The sequence below is a fragment of the Chiloscyllium punctatum genome, chromosome 32, assembly GCF_047496795.1.
Source record: "Chiloscyllium punctatum isolate Juve2018m chromosome 32, sChiPun1.3, whole genome shotgun sequence".
NCBI lineage: Eukaryota > Metazoa > Chordata > Chondrichthyes > Orectolobiformes > Hemiscylliidae > Chiloscyllium > Chiloscyllium punctatum.
Genome location: NC_092770.1, coordinates 53,432,890 through 53,453,310, shown reverse-complemented (window position 1 = coordinate 53,453,310; position 20,421 = coordinate 53,432,890). Strand labels below are relative to the sequence as shown.

At 42.2% G+C, this 20,421-nt stretch overlaps 1 protein-coding gene across 3 annotated transcripts in view; it reads right to left on the bottom strand.

Annotated features, from left to right (window-relative positions):
• LOC140458182 (receptor-type tyrosine-protein phosphatase zeta-like) overlaps nt 1-20,421 on the bottom strand; it is a 254,311-nt gene that overhangs the window by 185,286 nt on the left and 48,604 nt on the right. For all 3 annotated transcript variants that reach the window (XM_072552397.1, XM_072552395.1, XM_072552398.1), the window contains exon 2: nt 18,446-18,511. In XM_072552397.1, coding sequence (XP_072408498.1) covers nt 18,446-18,511 — 66 coding nt within the window. The remainder of the gene's footprint in view (nt 1-18,445; nt 18,512-20,421) is intronic.

Here is a 20,421-nt window from a genome sequence, read left to right as displayed (position 1 = left end):
ATCGGTACTGCTTCCATCAAATACAAATGACCCCTCTTTTAGATTATAGGACTTCTTGCTGACTATAACAAATGACCATCCACTAAACACATGGTTGGAGAGTGATTTAATCCAGAGATACAATGGGTAATCGTTTCCCTTATGCACTGGATTTAATGAAATGAAACCTACATTTGATCTATGGAGTTCAGATTTTGCTTCCCAAAAGGATATTTTCTTTGATGTTTGCAGTAATTAATATTTACATCATCTTTAAAAACAACATTTGATTAGACTTTTGGACAATTAATTAGGTTACTGAATTCAATTAAAAATGAAACATTATGACCCTGTATTGTTTTGAAATTTGATATAATCTAATATATTCCAAATGATTTTAAAGTTAATTTTTAGCCTGTTCAACCAGAAATAGCTGTTGTTAAACGAACAATGAGTTCCAATTTTTTTTACATCTGGAATTTAATTCCATTGGAAGCATTTCCATACAAACGTCTGAATTAGGAGGCCATTTGGTTCATTTGATTGCAGCCTCAGCCAGTATCTAGCCAAAAAGTATTCAATGAATCTGCCTTCATCACTGTTCATTGTGGCAAGTTTCAAAGACTCACCTTTTGTGAAAAACCATTTCTCCTCATTTGTCTTAAAATGAGAGATTGCTTATTTATACACTGTGTTTCCGAATTCTTGGCTGTCACATAAAGGAAAAACATCCTCTCAGTATCCACTCTGTCCAGAAAATCATCTCTAAATCTTCTAGGTTTCAATGGATCCTTACACAATCTTTCCTTGTGGGTAAATCATTTCATTTTCAGCAATCAGGCAAGTGAACCTTTTCTGAATTGCTTGAAATACATCTATATCCTTTCTTAGATAAGAAAACCAAAACTACACAGTACTCCAGATGCAATCACATTAAAACCCTGTACAACAGAGCAAGACACCCCTACTTTTCTACTCAAATGCCTTTACAAAAAAGTGACAATAATGCCCTCCTATACAGTTGCTGTACCTGCATCCTAACTTTTTGCAATTCATGTGCTAGGTCACCCAGATTTCTCTACACCATCAGAACATGGCAAACCATCTCCATTTAAATAATATGCTCCTTTTCTACTAGTTCTGTCAAAGTGGACACATTCACATATCCAGGTGAAAGTGGACATCAGAGTCAAAATTGTGGCACTGGAAAAGCACAGCAGGTCAGGCAGCATCTGAGAAGCAGGAGAGTTGATGCTTTGGGCATAAGCTCTTCATCAGGAATGCAACAGGCAACAAGAAGCTCCAGATCACTTTTGCAGACAGAATGTAGGTGTTCTGCAAAGCAGGTCCCCAGTCTGCACTTCATCACTTCCATGTAGAGGGGAACACATTTTTAAGATAAGAAGGAAAAGATTTAAACAAAAAAGACATAGGGTGCATTTTTAAAAAAACACACACAGTGTGTTTCATGTGTGCAATGACATTCCAGATGCAGGTACCACTACAATGTTGTAAAAGATATTGTGATAAGTACATGAATAAGAAATATTTGGAGGGATGTCAGGCAGGTGCAAGCAACTAAGACAGGTTTATTTGGGATTATGTTTGGCATGGATTAGTTGGACTGAAAGTTCTATTTCTGTGTTGTATGACTCTATGACTATGACAACAATGAACCTGCCATTGATAGTCATTAAAAACCCATCTGGCTCATTACTGCCCATCAGGGAAGGGAAATTTGCCATCCTTAATAGGACTGGCTTATATGTTACTCTAAGACTGCAGAACTGTGGTTAACTCTCAACTCTCCCCCTTTTGCTATTCCCATAGCAAGCCATTTAGTTCAAGGGCAATGTAGAACAGGGAAAAAGTGCTGTCCTTGCCAATGACTCCCACATGCCATGAAAGAACTATAAGAGGAGTATGTCAGGACGGCGCTGTGCCACTTTGCTTTCAGGAGACCTGTGGTGTCAGTAATATCATATAGATAGTCTTGATTCTTTTAAACTGTCACACTGCCAGTATGGGCATCCCATTATCATAATGAAGAGAGTCTGCCAACTCATAACGTGTCCCACATGGTCTCCTCCCTAACCATCATACATCCCATTGGAAGCTACATCATGGGCACGTGTCATTAAAGGGCAGCGCTTGTTGGCAATATGCCATATTCATGGTGGCAATGCACATTGCTCAAGGGGACTGAAAATATGCCAGTGGCCTTCACCATGTACAATAGTTAGCTTCTCGAAGGAGTTGCGAGCACAATTCTAATTTGGCATTGGCATGATGACACTGCCAGCAATCACCCTTCTTTAATCCCAAGCTTTTGCTGTCTTACCCGTTTTGCGGCAGTGCCATCTAGCCAGGATACCAAAATCCTGGTGCCAAAGTGCTTGTAATGATGGTCATGCATAATTCGGACAGTTTTGGATTGAATTTGCCTCCCTTGTTGGCATTGTTACTGCATACTAGAGAGATCATGCAGTGTTGATCAGGTGAAAATGTATTTTGACTCCATGAGTTCAAGAATTAATTGGAACCTGATTATTGCATCCTGTTGACACAATTATTTTTAATCAACATGTTCAGGCATGTTACTACTCATCTCAGGTGCAGGTGGGACTTAAGCCTCGGCCTCCTGACCCAAAGGTGGAGGCAGTGCCATTGTATCAGGTATTTCCATGTTGAAACACTGCCAATGTAACAACTGAGGACAGCGAGGATGATTGAATCATACAAGACAACCTCTGCAACCTCATCCCAATTGAAATTTCCTCACACTTTGGGTGAAGCCATTTTTATTTTCAAAGACTGTTGCACAGCTGTTACAGGGGACTTTAAGCATTATGAGAGAGTGAGATTGCTAATTGTGCTATCTCAGTACCAACCCTCACCATCATCGCCTACCAGATGCCCCATTCTGTTCCATCCTGATTGATTCACTGACTCTGTGCCCCTTTAACCTTCTACCTTCCCCTCCTGTAGACTCCATCTTTGAGGCCCTCAATCTGCCCTTGCAGCTCCCCAAATTGAGCTACCCTGCCCTTCTGTGCCACATCCCTCCCTAATCAAATCCACTTGCCCGAACCCCCAGGAGACTTGTATGTTCCTCAACTCTCAGACTGTAACTTGTAGACTACAACATCTTCTATCCCTGTAGTCATTTCCTCTGCTTCACCAGCTTCCCAGACCAAGCCAGGGGTAAATCACTTTAATAAGGACAATATCCTTCAGCACCCAGATTGCCTGAAGCCCAGTGTCCAAACTGACTGAATCATACCCTCACCTTCCCGAGCTTTCCGTTCCTTCTCTGCTTTCCGTGTCTGTCAGCTACAAGCAATGCTTTGTGTCTGCTGAAGCCTGTCCTTCAGCCAGGATCTGCCGCCTGTTTGATTTGGAGATTGCCTGGGTAGAGAGGGCACTTCAGACCACTTAGACATGTTGACTGTACTTGGTGACAACATTGCAGACTGGACAAAGTTTCAGCTTTAAAGGTGCATAATGTCAAAGCAGCAAGCATTTATATTGAGGTGGAAGTAATGCAACTTGCCAGGGACATGATGGCTTTTTTATTGCTGAATTTATGAAGTGTCAAGTTTCTTAATTAGGTGGAAGTCAATTGAAGTTGAAGTTGAAGTTAATTCCAGGGAGTTGTGTTAGGAATGAGATGCAAATACATGCAGCTAAGCCTCTCTCCAGCTGCTGGTAACACACTTGAGCTGTGACCTGATGGGGGAGAATTTAAACAGAGGTGTCTCTCAATGGTGAGCAGCTGCCTGTCACCTGATTATGTTGTTGTCATGTCTGAAATTGTAACATCCTACTCAATATGGTCATGGCTGACTTGAGACCTAACTCGATATTACTGCCTTGGCTCCATGTCCATTGAATATATCTGGCTATCAAACATCATTCAATCTGAGATTTAAAATGTATAGTCAATCTCGCGTCAATTGTTTATGGAAGAGAATTTTGAACTTCTACCCTTGTATGTGGAAGTCTGTCCTTTTCTTCCCCCCAAAAAATAGCCTGTTGTAATATACCTGGACATGCTTCATTCCTGCCTCTCCTGAGAGATTACTAGGGGTGATCAAAATTGTCCAGTCTTAATGCTTTTATGAAAATTGCGCAGAATCATTACGCCAGACTTTTTCTGACACTCACATTTATCATCAAGACATGCTGTATAAATACACGTAAGTGTTCAAACCAAGAGTACTCCTTTTCTGAGTGACTCAGCACCTCACCGGCCAGTAAAATGTACCAAGTGCGCCAATGAACAATGGTTCTGCCAACTCACCCTGGGAGGAAAGGGCACCATGGACGTTGATAGCTCTGAGCTGCTATTAACAAACTGGCATTCTTATGCAAGATTATTTTCCTGTACAAGTTTTTAAATCAGCTGATAATTAACTCTAAATATTAGAGGATCAGCAGTGTGTAGGCACACTCAAGAATGAGAAATTGCTCTCTCACCTCAACAATTGGTTAGTGCACTTCTCTTCTGATCCTGTTACTCGTTCCATCAGTGAACTGTACTGATTGCTATCACTGTTCTCATTTGCTAGCAATTTGAAATAAATCAGTGTGTTACTCCCTCTCTATCTCCAGTTGCTCACTGGTATGTTCAATGGGAGGAAGGCTCTGCCAAATAGCTGCATAGCATTCTATAGATCACACATACTGTAGCCACAGTGAGTTGGATGTATATAAAATTTAGTCGCAGAAGCACTGACCAAGTCAATTGTTGTACCCTGCATGCCCTGGTGTCTTGAGGGTTGCTGCATTTGTGTTGTGTATGTTCCATCAGACCTCTGATTTAAGCCTGATGGATAATGGCAAGGTTTTCGAGTGTTAGGAGCCAGGCAACCTATAGGAAACTTCTCAACCTTTGTCCTATTCCTCTAGCCATGGCATTGGCATTGCTGATCCAGTTCAGCTTTGTATCAACATTGTTGTTGGATGTTTTACCAAATAACAAAGAAAATTTCAACACAGGAACAGGCCCTTCAGCCCTCTAAATCTGCGCCGATCCAGATCCTCTATCTAAACCTGTCGCCTATTTTCTAAGGATCTGTTCCCTTTGCTCCTTACCCATTCATGTATCTAGATGTTTAGATACATCTTAAATAACACTATCATGGCCGCCTCTACCACATCCACTGGGAACACGATTCAGGCACCCACCATCCTCTGCACAAAGGACTTTTCAGGCATGTCTCCCTTAAACTTTCCCCTCTCACCTTGAACTCGTGACCACTAGTAATTGAATCCCCCACTCTGGGAAAAAGCTTCTTGATAGCCACCCTGTCTATACCACTCATGACTTTGTAGATCTCAATCAGGTACCCCCGAACCTTGGTCTTTCTAATGAAAATAATTCTAATCCACTCAACCCCTCTTCATACCTCATGCCCTCCATACCAAGCAATGTCCTGGTGAACCTCCTCTGCACTCTCTCCAAAGCATCCACATCCTGTTGGTAATGTGGCAACCAGAACCATACGCAGTCACAATGGAGATTTTGCCATTGAAGATCAAGATGGGCTTATTCTTCTGCAAGATGGTCATTACTTGAGACATATATGGCTCAAGTTTTATCTGTCATTTGTTGGCCTTGCTTTCAATGTTATCTAAGTCCTGCGAAAGACTAGTAACGACTCCCTCGTTATCAGAAGTCTTACAAATATAGTGAATTAATCAGCTCTACCAGTTTCTAATATGGTTCTTACTGCTTATTGGATATACTGTATTCCTGGTGAGAACCCTTGTGGTCCAGTGGAAGTGGCCTACCTCTGGGCCAGGAGGCCATATTCAAGTATATGATCAGATTGATTATAAAGAATATATAGTCCTGAAGATTTGATCATGTAATGACTGATGAGCAGAATGGTTGTGAGTACGTAGACCCACTATGGGATCAGCTACACCAAGCCAGTCAGGAACTCAAAAAGAGCAAACTGCCACATCTCAGATATAGTAGTAGTTTTCGCCAGGAAAGTGTGTGATTCTCTCTCCTGGGTTACTCATCCGAGTAAATGAATATTATCCTCAATTTCAGAAGACTCTTAAAGGGTTGGTAATCCTAGATTCTAATAGCAGATTTGTGCATTTCACATCTGTTCAAATCCACAGATAACTGCACTTCATTCTAGTGGATCCTTAATACAGGATTTGCTTTATTCATGTGGGTAGAAATTAGCAACTTCTATTAGGATAGGTACCACTTGTAAATAGCAGCTGAATGATGAAATAATTTCAGCTAATGTAGCTTCTGTCTCGCTATAAACAAGTTAAGGGAGTCAAAGTGTGCCCTTTGTGTTCAATATGACAAATCATTCTTGTTCAAACAAATCATTAACCAATTGGGACTGGTAACCCCAATGACTTCATCTTCTGCTCAAGAATAGCTAGAAAACTTATCGGTTACACTTCACATTGAAATGTTTTTCACCTCACCATCTACTGAGGACAATTGGGAATATGTAATAAACCTTTCCAACAATACCTGCATCAGAACTAATAGGGGTCTGTTGGTGGCAGGGAGTAAATTTGAGGAGTAAGTGTAATTTATAAATACAGAACCAAACAGCAGTGCTTCCTTTTAGAAACTGACACCGAGCCTAGTTATTTAAAGCTGCAGATTGATGTGGCTTAAATTTTCCAGTGTAGGTCCCAGAAGAAAGTTGCCGACTAACGTTTGTAGCACAATTCAGGTGATGCATTGAAAATAGCTGTATTTTCAGGTTGATAATGTAATTGTTAGAGGAGAAAGCCATGAGAATGAAGGGATGGATTTGTTATTAATTTGTCTGGACAAGAAAGATTGGCCACGTTGAGCACACAGGGCAAGTTTCATCTCCCTTAATTCAACCCTCCCAGTTCTAATTTCCTAAATGGCAAAAATAGAATTCCTACAATGTGGAAGCAGGCCAGTCGGCCCATTGAGTCCACCCCAACCCCACGTTCCACCACCTCCCCCCAAAAAAGCATCCCACCAAGGCTCACCACCCTTATTTGTGCAGCCCTGTATTCCCTATGGCTAACCTACCAACCCTGCACATCCCTGAGAACGATGGTTAATATAGCATGGCCACTTAAACTGCACACCTTTGAACTGTGGGAGGAAACTCATGCAGACACAGGGAGAATGTTTGTGTGGAGCTTGCACAGTGACCCGAGGCTGGAATTGAACCTCAGTCCCTAGCACGGTGAGGCAGCAGTGCTAACCACTGAGCTACCGTGAAATCATGTCTCACAAACTTGATTGAGTTTTTTGAGGAACTAACAAAGAGGATTGATAAGGGCAGAGCAGTAGATGTGATCTGTATGTAACTTCAGTAAGGGGTTCGACAAGGTTCCCCATGGGAGACTGATTAGCAAAGTTTGATCTCACGGAATACAGGGAGAACTAGCCATTTGGATACAGAACTGGCTCAAAGGTAGAAGACAGAGGGTGGTGGTGGAGGGTTGTTTTTCAGACTGGAGGCCTGTGACCAGTGGAGTGCCACAAGGATCGGTGGTGGGCCCTCTACTTTTTGTCATTTACATAAATGGTTTGGATGCAAGCTGAGAAGTGGCAATTGGAGTTTAATTCAGATAAATGCAAGGTGCCGCGTTTTGGGAAAGCAAATCTTAGCAGCACTTATACAGTTAGTGGTAAGGTCCGAGGGAGTGTTGCTGAACAAAGAGAACTTGGAGTGCAGGTTCATAGCTCCTTGAAAGTGGAGTTGCAGATAGATAGGATAGTGAAGAAGGCGTTTGGTAAGCTTTCCTTTATTGGTCAGAGTATTGAGTACAGTAGTTGGGAGGTCATGTTGCGGCTGTACAGGACACTGGTTAGGCCAATGTTGGAATATTGCGTGCAGTTCTGGTCTCCTTCCTCTCGGAAAGATATTGTGAAACTTGCAAAGGTTCAGAAAAGATTTACAAGGATGTTGCCAGGGTTGGAGGATTTGAGCTATAGGGAGAAGCTGAACAGGCTGGGGCTGTTTTCCCTAGAGCATCGGAGGCTGAGGGGTGACCTTATAGAGGTTTACAAAATTATGTGGGGCATAAATAGGGTAAATAGGCAAAGTCTTTTCCCTGGGGTCAGGGAGTCCAGAACTAGAGGGCATAGGTTCAGGGTGAGAGGGGAAAAATATAAAAGAGACCTCTGGGCAATGTTTTCACACAGAGGATTGCGTGTATGGAAAGAGCTGCCAGAGGAAATGGTGGAGGCTGGTACAATTGCAACATTTAAGAGGCATTTGGATGGGTATATGAATAGGAAGGGTTTGGAGGGATATGGGCCGGGTGCTGGCAGGTGGGACTAGATTGGGTTGGGATATCTGGTCGGCATGGATGAGTTGGTCTGAAGGGTCTGTTTCTATGCTGTACATCTCTATGACTCTATAAATGACTTAGCTGTTGCTCTTAACATCTAAAAAGCTTCGATCAAGTTGCATTGTAACATTTTTAAATTCCTTTGCTCAACTTGATCATTTGAGCACAAATCGGATAAATATTCACATACCATTAGGATGTTAACCAACTCTGGCATATCACTTAATACTGAATCTAATACAATGCATCTCCTTAGAATCAGATTCCCTACAGTGTGGAAACAGGCACTTCAGCCCAACAAGTCCACACCAACCCTCCAAAGAGTTACCCACCCAGAACCATTCCCCAACCTTATTACTCTACATTTACCCCTGACTAATGCACCTAACCTACACATTCCTGAACACTATGAGCAATTTAGCATGGCTACTTTACCTAACCTGCACATCTTCAGATTGTGGGAGGAAACTGGAGCACCTGGAGGAAGCCCACGCAGACATGGGGAGAATGTGCAAACTCCACACAGACAGTCACCCACGGCTGCGCTCGAACCCGAGTCCCTGGAGCTGTGAAGCAGCAGTGCTAACAACTGAGCCACCATGCCGCCCTTGTGATTCCCAGTCCTGACAGCTCTATTTCTGCAATGGTGAATGGGGTTTCACCCTTGGGTCAAGTGCACAGAGTTAGAAGAATGACCAGTTCCACAAACCTGATAATTTTCATTGGGTGGGGTGGTGCTGGGTTCCATTAGCACTCGCACCAACTGGCTCCAAAAGAATGGACGAGGCTGTCAGATTTGGAGATGGAAGGTTGGGGGGTGGGGGAACCTGTGAGTGGTCCAAATTTTACATATTTAAAGAATAAAGCAAGAAACAGCCTCTGTCCCCACCCCCAGGTCTCAGTGTTCTGGCACCATTTGTTAGCTATCCAAAAGGGATAGCCTGGCTATTAAAAAGAAATGCACAGAATTCAGTTTGCTCTTTCCAGGCCCATTCTTCATATATTTCTCAATCAACCTGCTCAATGACATTATTCCAAGTCCTACCAGAGGTGTGAATGCATATCTCCTGGTTCAGAAGGAGGGACACTACCACTGCACCACAGAAACCCGAACTCTTTGCATTACAGTTTCTTGCTTCTGCTTTGGGAGAAATCTCACAGAAGAAGCAGTGGAAGCAGCTGCTGATTTAAATGGCCAGCTGCCTCCACAAACTCCAGTTGGTTCAATTCCCAAGCTCACCCCAGTGCTCTCCACCACGAGAGTGGGATGTGCTCTATTTGGGGGTCGAACTTGCCATTGCTGGGGGTAGTGTGTCATTTTCACCACTACTGAGAGGCCCTTCAAAATGGCAAAAATCTAGTCCACACTCTCCAAATTGAACGTATGTTTGCAATTTATTTAGCTTTTTCCTTATACTCAAGGCTTTTGTGTAAAGAATGCTTATTTGTCCACACACAATTCTGTCCTGATGTTCTATGTTTTTATTCACACATTACCTGTTTCTTTCTCTAGCTTCATTATCTTACAGCTCTAAGTGTTCCCAAAGCACAATTTCCAATTAGCACTTTACTCTCTTTCTGCTTATTAACGTTCCAAACTGTACCCTTCCACACAGCTTGTAGTTTATTCATTCCAATAGGAGCCAGTCTCCAGAGAAAGTTAAAAATCACACAACACCAGGATATAGTTCAACAGATTTATTTGGAAGCACTAGCTTTTGGAGCACTGATCCTTCAATAGATGATTGTGGAAGGAGCAGCGCTCTGAAAGCTAGTGCTTCCAAATAAACCTGTTGGACTATAACCTGGTGTTGTGGGATTTTTAACTTTGTACACTCCAATCCGACACCAGCATCTCCAAATCATCCCAAGAGAAAGGTTCCTTCCTGTTCTGATTTGTGCCAGTACCTCATGAAATGAAACCCCACTTCCCCACACCACTCTTTCACCACCAAATGTTCTCCTCCCTCTATTTCCATCCTGCAATTTGCATGTGGCACAGGTAATAATCAAGAGATTATAATCCTTGCATTCCTGTCCTTTAATTTAATTCCTAATTCCTGGTAGTCCCTGAAAAGCACCTCTTGCATATGTCTTTTCTATGTTGATCCCAGCAAGGACTGCAATGAATGGATCTTTGCATCCGCCTAACATCTTCTTAAACCATTTGAGATTTCCCTTACCCTTGGCACCAGGTAATCTTTACACCCTGGGGGCTCTTTCACCTATTTACAAAGATAAGTATTTGTTGCTCAAATTGAATTCCCCATAACTGGTTTCCCCTCCTCAGCATTCCACCACTCCAACGCCCTGGATAGTCTTCTGTACCAAGATGCCACAGTTTGCATTCTGGTAGTAGCAAACACATTGTATTTGTTGGATTAGATAATTATCTGTGGTTTCTTGTCCTCTCTCTCGCCAACGTTCCCTTTAACTCCCTACCCTAATAAGTCAGTCATTGACCCCAAGCCTCTGAGTTATGAGTGATGTCTGTTTATGATGCGCCTTACAGCATTAAGAGAGACAGAATTATCACTACCCTTTCTCAAAATCAGCTACTTAAAAGCTTAATTGACTGTATTATGATTGGGACTTCCCTACAGTAACATGCCACCTTCTTCCCAACATCTTCAGTTTGCATTAGCAAGATTAAAATTATGGAAAGAGTTCCCAAGGGTGAAATTCAATTAATTACTATACTGGTTTAGCATCTCCACTTCATGCTTGGGAACCTGGGATGTACAAAATAATACATGGCTTTGAAAAGGTGGATGCTAGAAAATTGTTTCTGTTAGGCGAGGAGACTAGGACCCGTGGACACAGCCTTAGAATTAGAGGGGGTCATTTCAGAACGGAAATGCGGAGACATTTCTTCAGCCAGAGAGTGGTGGGCCTGTGGAATTCATTGCCACGGAGTGCAGTGGAAGCCGGGACGCTAAATGTCTTCAAGGCCGAGATTGATAGGTTCTTGTTGTCTAGAGGAATTAAGGGCTACGGGGAGAACGCTGGCAAGTGGAGCTGAAATGCGCATCAGCCATGATTGAATGGCGGAATGGACTCGATGGGCCGAATGGCCTTACTTCCACTCCTATGTCTTATGGTCTTATGGTCTTATGTATGTTCTGTGAAAAATTAACTGAATTTAACATGTAAACCCATACTGCATCATGGTTTCAAGGTCCTATCAGGAAAATCAGGCCCAAGGCATGAGTATGGCAAGCATAGACTAGGAGGCAAATAAATGTTTTGTGCATAAACCATATAAAATAAAAGTATAAAGCAGGTAATTCATATTTTTTTTTACAAGGCAGCATTGGACTTCTAGTACTCCCCAAATGTTGGGCAAGTTGACGCTGTATAAAACAAAATGACATCTAAATGAGATTTTTTTTTAAAAGTTTAAAAAAAGGATGTCTTTACTGTGAAAAATCTCCAGTTTGAACACAAACCTACACAAATGCAGGCACTGTGTGAGGAGACTACCAAATAACATTGATTTTGAAGAGACATCCCATGGCCTTCTTTTAACACAAGCACCATACAATGACTGCCAAAAGCAATAGAATCCAAGATTACCCTCCTGTGCAGCTCAGCAATTCACTTCTAGCATTCTGATGAACCCCCCTGCCAGATAACCTCAGGGCACCTCGAATTGCTATGCCAGCAGTAAAGAATAATAAGAAATTACAGAGGAGGAAGCCACATAGCAGATGGAATGGTGAAGCACTTGATTTAAATCTGGGTCTAGGTCAAAGATTTTTCTGTGAAACTGTTTTGGTTTGACGCCGAGTTAGGCACAGTGTTTCATCTTTGGAGAGCTAGTCAAAACAAAAAAAAACTTGCTGTCATCTGACACCCGGAGCAAAGCTCCCTGATAGATAGTAAAAATGACATTTACTTGAGCCAAAGACACCTTCCAAATTGGAAAATTCTCACCACGCAAAGTAAAGGGAAGTTTCAGAGCAATTGATAGTATCCAGGATGAGAGGAGATAATTTAGTTAAAGAAAATTGTGGATCTGCCCTCACCACCGTCCCCATCCTTTCCCCATTAAGTTTTGGTGAACACACAAGGTACTAATGACAGAGGAGGTCAGGCAGCATCCAAGGAGCAGGAGAATCGAAGTTTTGGGCATAAGCCCTTCAATCCTGATGAAGGGCTTATGCCCAAAATGTCGATTCTCCTGCTCCTTGGATGCTGCCTGACCTGTTGTGCTTTTCCAGCACTACACTCTTGACTCTGACTCTCCAGCATCTGCAGTCCTCACTTTCTCCAAGGTACTAATGGCACACAGGCATGTTGTTGCAACCTACAAAAGAAACCCTTTAGCCAAGTCAGGGCTAGAAATTTCCACATGCCAGTCATTGGTAGCTTTCGGTTTCTAATGGGCTGAATAAGAATTCATTCACTAGGTTTCAATAAGGTCTGATGAAAGGTATTTATCCACTACATTCACTTGTTTACTGATTACAGATGTTGATCTAGCTGCTGTGTATTTTCAGTATTTCCTGGTTTTATTTCAATATTAACTGTTTATCCCTACATAGCCAATCTTTCACTGCTTCTTTCAGTGTTTTCTTGCTGAATAGGAGCCACCTTGATCAGTTGTAACATTTCCCTATTCCACTGACTAACACCTTGCATATTAAAGTGATTTTTGTTATTGGGAACTGCAAACTCATGCAAGTGAAGTGAACAGTTTCAGAAATATGTTTCCAAACTTGCCTCCCTCTCTAAGTTTCAGGAGACATTCACAGGCCCCTTCCTCAACTCTCATTTCTCCTTTCTTAATGACTGGCTTTACACTGGTCATTGATACATCTGTGATCACTGCCCTCCTGAGGAGAGATGATGGTCTAGTGGTATTATCGCGAGATTATTAATCCAGAAATTCAGCTGATGTTCTGGGCACCTCAGTTTGAATCTTGCCACATGGTGGAAAAAATCTGAAATTTAAAAAAAAAATGACCGTTGTTAATTGTTGTTAAACCCATCTGGTAAGACTAATGTCCTTCAGGGAGGGAAATCGGCCATCCTTATCTAGTCTGTCCTCCTTGCAACTCAAACCCACAGCAATGTGGCTGACTCTCAATTGCCCTCTGAAATAGTTGAGAAAGCCACTCAATTGTATCAATTGTGACAAAGTCTCAACAAAGAAATTAAACCTGACGGACCACCTGGCACAGACCGAGGCACACAAAGACAACAGCAGAAGCAGCCCTGTTGACTCGGCAAATTTCTCCGTGCAAACACCTGGGAGGTAGTGCCAAGGTTGGAAGAGCTTTCTCAGACTAGTCAAGCAACAACCTGACCATCAGAATCATGCCTTACAGACAATGCCCCAGAGATCACCACTATCCCTGGATATGTCTTGTCCCATTGGCAAGACAGAACCAGCAGAGGTGGTGGCACAGTGGTATACAGTTGGGAGGGAGTCACCCTCAGGTCCCTAACATTGACTCTGGACCCCATGAGGTCTCACATCTTCAGGTCAAACACAGGCAAGGAAACCCCCTGCTGATTACCACGATCCATCCTCCCTTGGCTGAAGAATCAGTACTGGTCCATGTTGAACAACATTTGGAGAAGCACAGAGGTGGCCAGGTCACAAAATGTACTCTGGGTGGGGGATTGCAATGTCCACCACCAAGAATGGCCATGCAGCAGTACTACTGATCGAGCTGATCAGATCCTAAAGGACATAGCTGCTGGACTGGGCCTGAGGCAGATGGTTAGGGAACCAAGAGAGGAAAAAAACATACTCAACCTCATCCTTACTGATCTATTGGCAGCAGATGCACCTGTCCTTGACAGTATTGGTAAGAACGACTACCGCACAGTGCTCCTGGAGACCAAGTCCCACCTTCACATTGAGAATAACCTCGATCATGTTGTGAGGAACTGTACTAAATGGGACAGACTTCAAACAGATCTCGCAACTCAAGATTAGGCATCCATGAGGCACTGTGGACCATCAACAACAGCAGAATTGTACTCCAGCACAATCTATAACCTCATGACCCAGCATAACCCCCCACTCAACCTTTCCCATCAAGCCAGGAGATCAACCCTGGTTCAATAGAGAGTGCAGGAGGGCATGCCAGCAGCAGCACCAGGCATACCTGAAGATGATGAAGTGTCAACCTGGTGAAGATACTAAACAGGACTACTTGCATGCCAACAGTAAAAGCAGCAAGTGACAGACAGAGGTAAGTGATCCCTCAACCAATGGATCAAATTTCAGCTCTGCAGTCCTTGCCACTTCCAGCCATGAAGGGTGGTGGATAATTTTAAAAACTCAATGGAGGAGGTGGGTCCACAAATATCTCCATTCTTAATGATAGGAGAGCCCAACACGTCAGTGCAAAAGATAAGGCTGAAGCATTTGCAGCAATCTTCAGTCAGAAGTGCCAAGTGAATAATCCATTTTGGATTTCTCTACTGGTCCCCTGCATTATAGAGCTGAAAATGTGTTGCTGGAAAAGCGCAGCAGGTCCGATAGCATCCAAGGAACAGGAGAATTGACGTTTTGGGCCTCAGCCCTTCTTCAGACTGATGCCCTTGGATGCTGCCTGACCTACTGCGCTTTTCCAGCAACACATTTTCAGCTCTGATCTCCAGCATCTGCAGTCCTCACTTTCTCCCTGCATTATAGATACCAGTTTGATTCATTCCACATGATATCAAGAAATGGTAATGGACCCTGATAACATTGTGGCAATAGTACTGAAGTCTCGTACTCCAGAATTTGCTGCTCCTCTAGCCAAGCTCTTCCAGTACAGTTACAACACTGGCATCTACCCAACAATGTGGAATATTGCCCGGGTATGTCTTGTACATAAAATACAGGACAAATCCAGCCCAGCCAATTACCAACCCATCAGTCTACTCTCAATTATTACTAAAATGATGGAAGGTGTCATCAATGGTGCTATCAAGCAACACTTGCCCAGTTTGAGTTCTTCCAGGGCCACTCAGCTTCTGACCTCCTTACAGCCTTGGTTCAAACATGGCCAAAAGAGCTGAATTCCAGAGGTGAGGTGAGATTGACAGACCTTGATATCAAGGCTGCATTCAACCCAATGAGGCATCAAGGTGTCCTAGCACAACTAGAATCAATGAGTATCAGGGGGCAAATTCTCTGGTGGTTGGAGTCATATCTGACACATAGGAAGATGGTTGTGGTTGTTTGACCTCAGTCATCTCAGCTCTAGCATATCTCTGCAGGAGTTCCTCAGGATAAGGTCCTCTGTGCAACCATCTTTAGCTGCTTCAACAATGACCTTCCCTCCTTCACAGTGTCAGAAGTGGGGATATTCACTGATAACTGCACAATGTTCAGCACATTCATGACTCCTCAAATACTGTAGCAGTCTATGTTCAAATGCAACAAAATTTTGATAATAGCCAGGCTTGGGCAAATAAGTGTCAAGTAACATCCGTGCCACAAGAATGCCAGGCAATGACCATCTCACAACTACCCTTTGGCATTCAATGGATTTAGCATCACTGAATGGCCTTTATCAACATGCTGAGAGTTATCAAAAACTGAACAGGACCCGCCACATAAATATAATGGCTGCAAGAGCAGGTCAGGGGCGAGGAAAACCACAGTGAGCAACTAACCTTCTGACTTCCTGAAGCTTGTTCACCACTTACAAGTTGCAAGTCAGGAGTCCCCACATGCCTGGATGAATGGCTCAGTGGTTAGCAAAATCCAGCATTCCCTCTCAAAGAGCATTGTAGGTCAACCTACAGCATGTGGACTGTAGCAGTTTAAGAAGGCAGCTCATCAACATCACCAAGGGTAACTAGTGACAGGTAATAAATGCTGGCCCAGCCTGCAAAACCCATGAGTAAATAAACAAAAGAAAAATTCTTGTTCTTTAAGCTCAACACACTTCTATACCAAATGCTGTGCATTGTATTGTTGTGGAATTAATATCAAGAAACAGAACAAATCAAGAAACTTTCAATTTTGTATGGAGTTTGTTTATCAAAAGCCAGCTGCGTTAAGGTCCAAGTGAATGGGATTTCATTTGCCTTGTTTCATTCTTATCTATTCTGTTGTAGTTAAAAATCATTTTAAATAGTTCATCTTCCTGTTCCATCAGTACTATCTCTATATCCCAAGGGGATATATCCTTTATTCTTTTCCGTTCTCATCTACATGACGCCCTTTTGCAATCTAATTTGAAACACATCAGTTTCCATATGTGTGCTGTTGACATCTCGCCCCAACTTTACACTGATGTACATTGTCTGACATTCTGCATTAGGTGAACAGAAATTTCCTCCAGTTAACTATTGGAAAGACTCAAACTATTGTATTTTGGATTTGTGGTTAACTGTTCCCTCGCCATTAACTCTCTCCTTCTCCCTGGAAGCTGTCTGATGCTAAAGAATACAAATCAGAGTCATACTTGACCTTGCGTTGACCGTCTGAGCACAATTCCATACTGTTGCTAAGTTGCTTTCATTCACCTCCATTACATCACCAACTCATTCGCTGCTGAAACCTTCACCAATCACATTTTTACCTCCAGACTTGAGCTTTCATGACTAGCTCCTCACATGCTACGATGGATAACTTCGAGGTCATCTAAAATTGTAGCATGCATATTTTAAACTGACTCCAGGTCCTGGCCACCAGCCACCTCTGTGCTCACTAACATACATAGTCTCTGTATTAAGCAAAACATCAGTCTTCTAATTCTCATTCTTGTTGTCAAAATTTTCATTGTCTCATTACTCCAGATCACTATTCTCTCAAGCACTGCAGCCCTTTGAAATATCCACATTCCTCATTCTGACATTTTGAACAGCCCTGATTTGAATCCCTTCATTGCCATCAGCCGTATTCGCAGTTGTACAAACTCAAAGCTCTGGAATTTGTTCACCAAGCTTCTCTCCTCTATTTCCTTCTTTCTTTAAAACCTACCTCTTTAAGCTTTTGGTTTTCTATCCTATTGTCTGCACAGTGGCACAGTGGTTAGCACTGTTGCCTCACAGCGCCAGAGACCCGGGTTCAGTTCCCACCTCAGGCGACTGACTGTGTGGAGTTTGCACGTTCTCCCTGTGTCTGTGTGGGTTTCCTCCGGGTGCTCCGGTTTCCTCCCACAGTCCAAAGATGTGCAGGTTAGGTGAATTGGCCATACTAAATTGCCCGTAGTGTTAGGTAAGGGGTAGATGTAGGGGTATGGGTGGGTTGCGCTTCGGCGGGGCGGTGTGGACTTGTTGGGCCGAAGGGCCTGTTTCCACACTGTAAGTAATCTAATCTAAATGGCTCGCTGCCAAATTTTGTTTGATAACATTCCAGTGGCGTGCCTTAGGATGTTTTTTGGAATTACACAAATGCAAACAATTGTTGCTATTTCAAGTTGTTGGGATCAAAAACTTATCTGTATATTGGCTATTAAAGGAGTATGCTGTAGCAAAGAATAGTTCGAAAAGCATCTATTGGTCATATGGTTCTACACCTAAATTCTGTGAAATGTATGATGAGCACAGGTTTGATCTAATAAAAGTTCGGATGCAGGCAGAAGAGTTTTGGGTGCAGTTATATTAATGGAGGGTGGAAGGTGAGAGACTGGTTGGGTGACTGCTGGCATAATCCAACTAATAGGAAACAAAAGCTTGAATGAAGGCTCAGCACAGATGATGATGCAGGTAATAAGCAAATATTTAGCCGTTGTTATGGAGAGGATATGGTGCTGAAAACTCATAACCAGAAATATCTGCAATACTGATTTGTGAACTAGGATGTGAACATTTCACCCTATACTTAAGCACTGACGTATTGTGACTTTAGCATTCAATGAAAGAATATGGAATGCAGGAAAACATCAACATTAAGCTGGCGAAAAACTGCACCATGCCTGAAAACTCCTTTGTTACAAATAGAACTCTATAATTAAGACCATAAAACATCATTAACTCAAAGACTAAGTGCTTTTCAAAAATGCTTAGTTTAGAAATAAGAGAGTAACAGGTTATGCTGTTACATTTAATATTTGAATAAATCTATACAAACACATCAATCTTTAGCATTCTAAGAATTACGTTGTCTTGTGTTTCACGACTAGATAAAATTGCATAGGTTAGTAAAATGAGTCATTGCATGGAATTAATTGCTTACCAGTGTATGACCAATCCATATTTTCAAAGATGTTGTTGTGTTGTCTGTAGAATCCATATGTCCCATCTGCAGAATAAAGAAAAATCTTTATAGCAGACAAAAATGAAGCTTTGCTAAAACAAATGGAAATATTACAATATTTTGATTACATTTGTGTATTCTTTACATATATAATAAATGCAATGTTGGATCAAAAACATTATATCAACTACATATGTAAAGAATATCCAAACTACCATTGCCCCAAAAGGTGTTATTTAAAAATATAACCAAACCTTTTGTTACATTTTTAACTGTAAGACAGATAAAATATGCTTGTGTTCAGAAATCATACTTATATCAGGTAATGCACAATGTATTGTATGCTTAGACTCATTTGTGTGTAATTTGATGAGTCTGAGGTACAATTGCTGAACCTTCCTGAAGTCAATTAGAGAATGATCAATTAAATGATTATCATGCAATCGCAGAAGGTGTAACATTTAATTTTCACCTCCTTCTTCCTCACTCTCCAAGGTCCCAAACACACCCAGTGAAGCAGCATTTTATTCGTACTTATGTCAATCTAGCCTTCTCTATTCACTGCTTACAATGCGGTCTTCTTCAAACTGACAAGATCAAATGCAGACTAGGGGATGAGTGCTTTTCAGAATAACTCTGCTCTGTCCGTAAGAATAAAACTGACCTTCCAGTTGCTTGCCATTTCAGCAAACCATCTTGCCCCCGTACTAATATTTCTCTCTTTTGCCTGCTGTGGTGTTTCAATGAAGCTCAACGCAAGCTGGAGGAACAGCACCTCTTTTTTTCCATTTAGGCACTTGACAACCTCTAGGAAACAGGATTGAATTCAAGTACCTCAGAGCAAGATCTCTGTCCTCCATTTCAATTACAACTCCCCTCTCCCTACAACCATAATCCCCAAGTCCACATGTCTTGTTTATGTTATGTTGGCTTTGCTCTCAGCAGAGCAGATCCATTTTCACTTTTGCACACCTATCTACCATTTATTCCTATTTAAGATGTGGAAATACTGGTGTTGGACTGGGGTTGTCAAAATTAAAAATCACACAACACCAGGCTATAGTCCAACAAGTTTATTTGTAAGTACTCTTCCTCCTCTGTAAACAGCATACCTTTTCACCACCTTTCAGTTCTGAAGAGTCATATCAGATTGGAAACATTAACTCAGTTTCTCTCTCCACAGATGTGGCCAGGTTGGAGTTTCTTCAGTATTATCTTTTTTTTTCCAGGGTAGAATTAGATTTCAGAAGAATCCAGTAGGAATCAGCGATTTCAGAATACAAGGAATGAAAACAGTGGTCTATCCAACCTTTCAAACCTGCTCTGACATTCAATAAGACCATGCAAACCTTCAAGAATTCCACATTTCTATTTTATTCCAATATTCCTTCATTTCCTTATATCCACAAATCTAACAATTCTGGTCTTGAACCCATTCCATGACTGAGCATCTGGAATATGAAATATTCATGAACAGGAGTGTCTCAGTGTTTAATCCTGATACCATGCCCTTAGGTATAAACTTTTCAGAGAAACTCACCACCAGCACCAATGCTGACAAGCTCTCTACTTCCTTTTTTAAAATTTTTTACAAGATAATATAGAAACTTGTACAGGAGACTGAAGTACCACTGAAAAATATTTCAGACATTTAGAACTATGGAATCCCTACAGTGTGGAAGATATAATTCGGCCCATCGAGTCCACGCCAACCCTCTGAAGACCATCCCACCCAGACCCACCTCCACTTGCCTATCCCTGTAATAGTGCATTTCACATGGCTAATCTACCTAGCCTAGGCAAAGTGAGGACTGCAGATGCTGGAGATTAGAGTCAAGAGTGTGGTGCTGGAAAAGCACAGCAGGTCAGGCAGCATCCGAGGTGCAGGAGAAACAATGTTTCGGGCAAAGGCCCTTCATCAGGAATCCAGCACCACACTAATCTACCTAACCTGC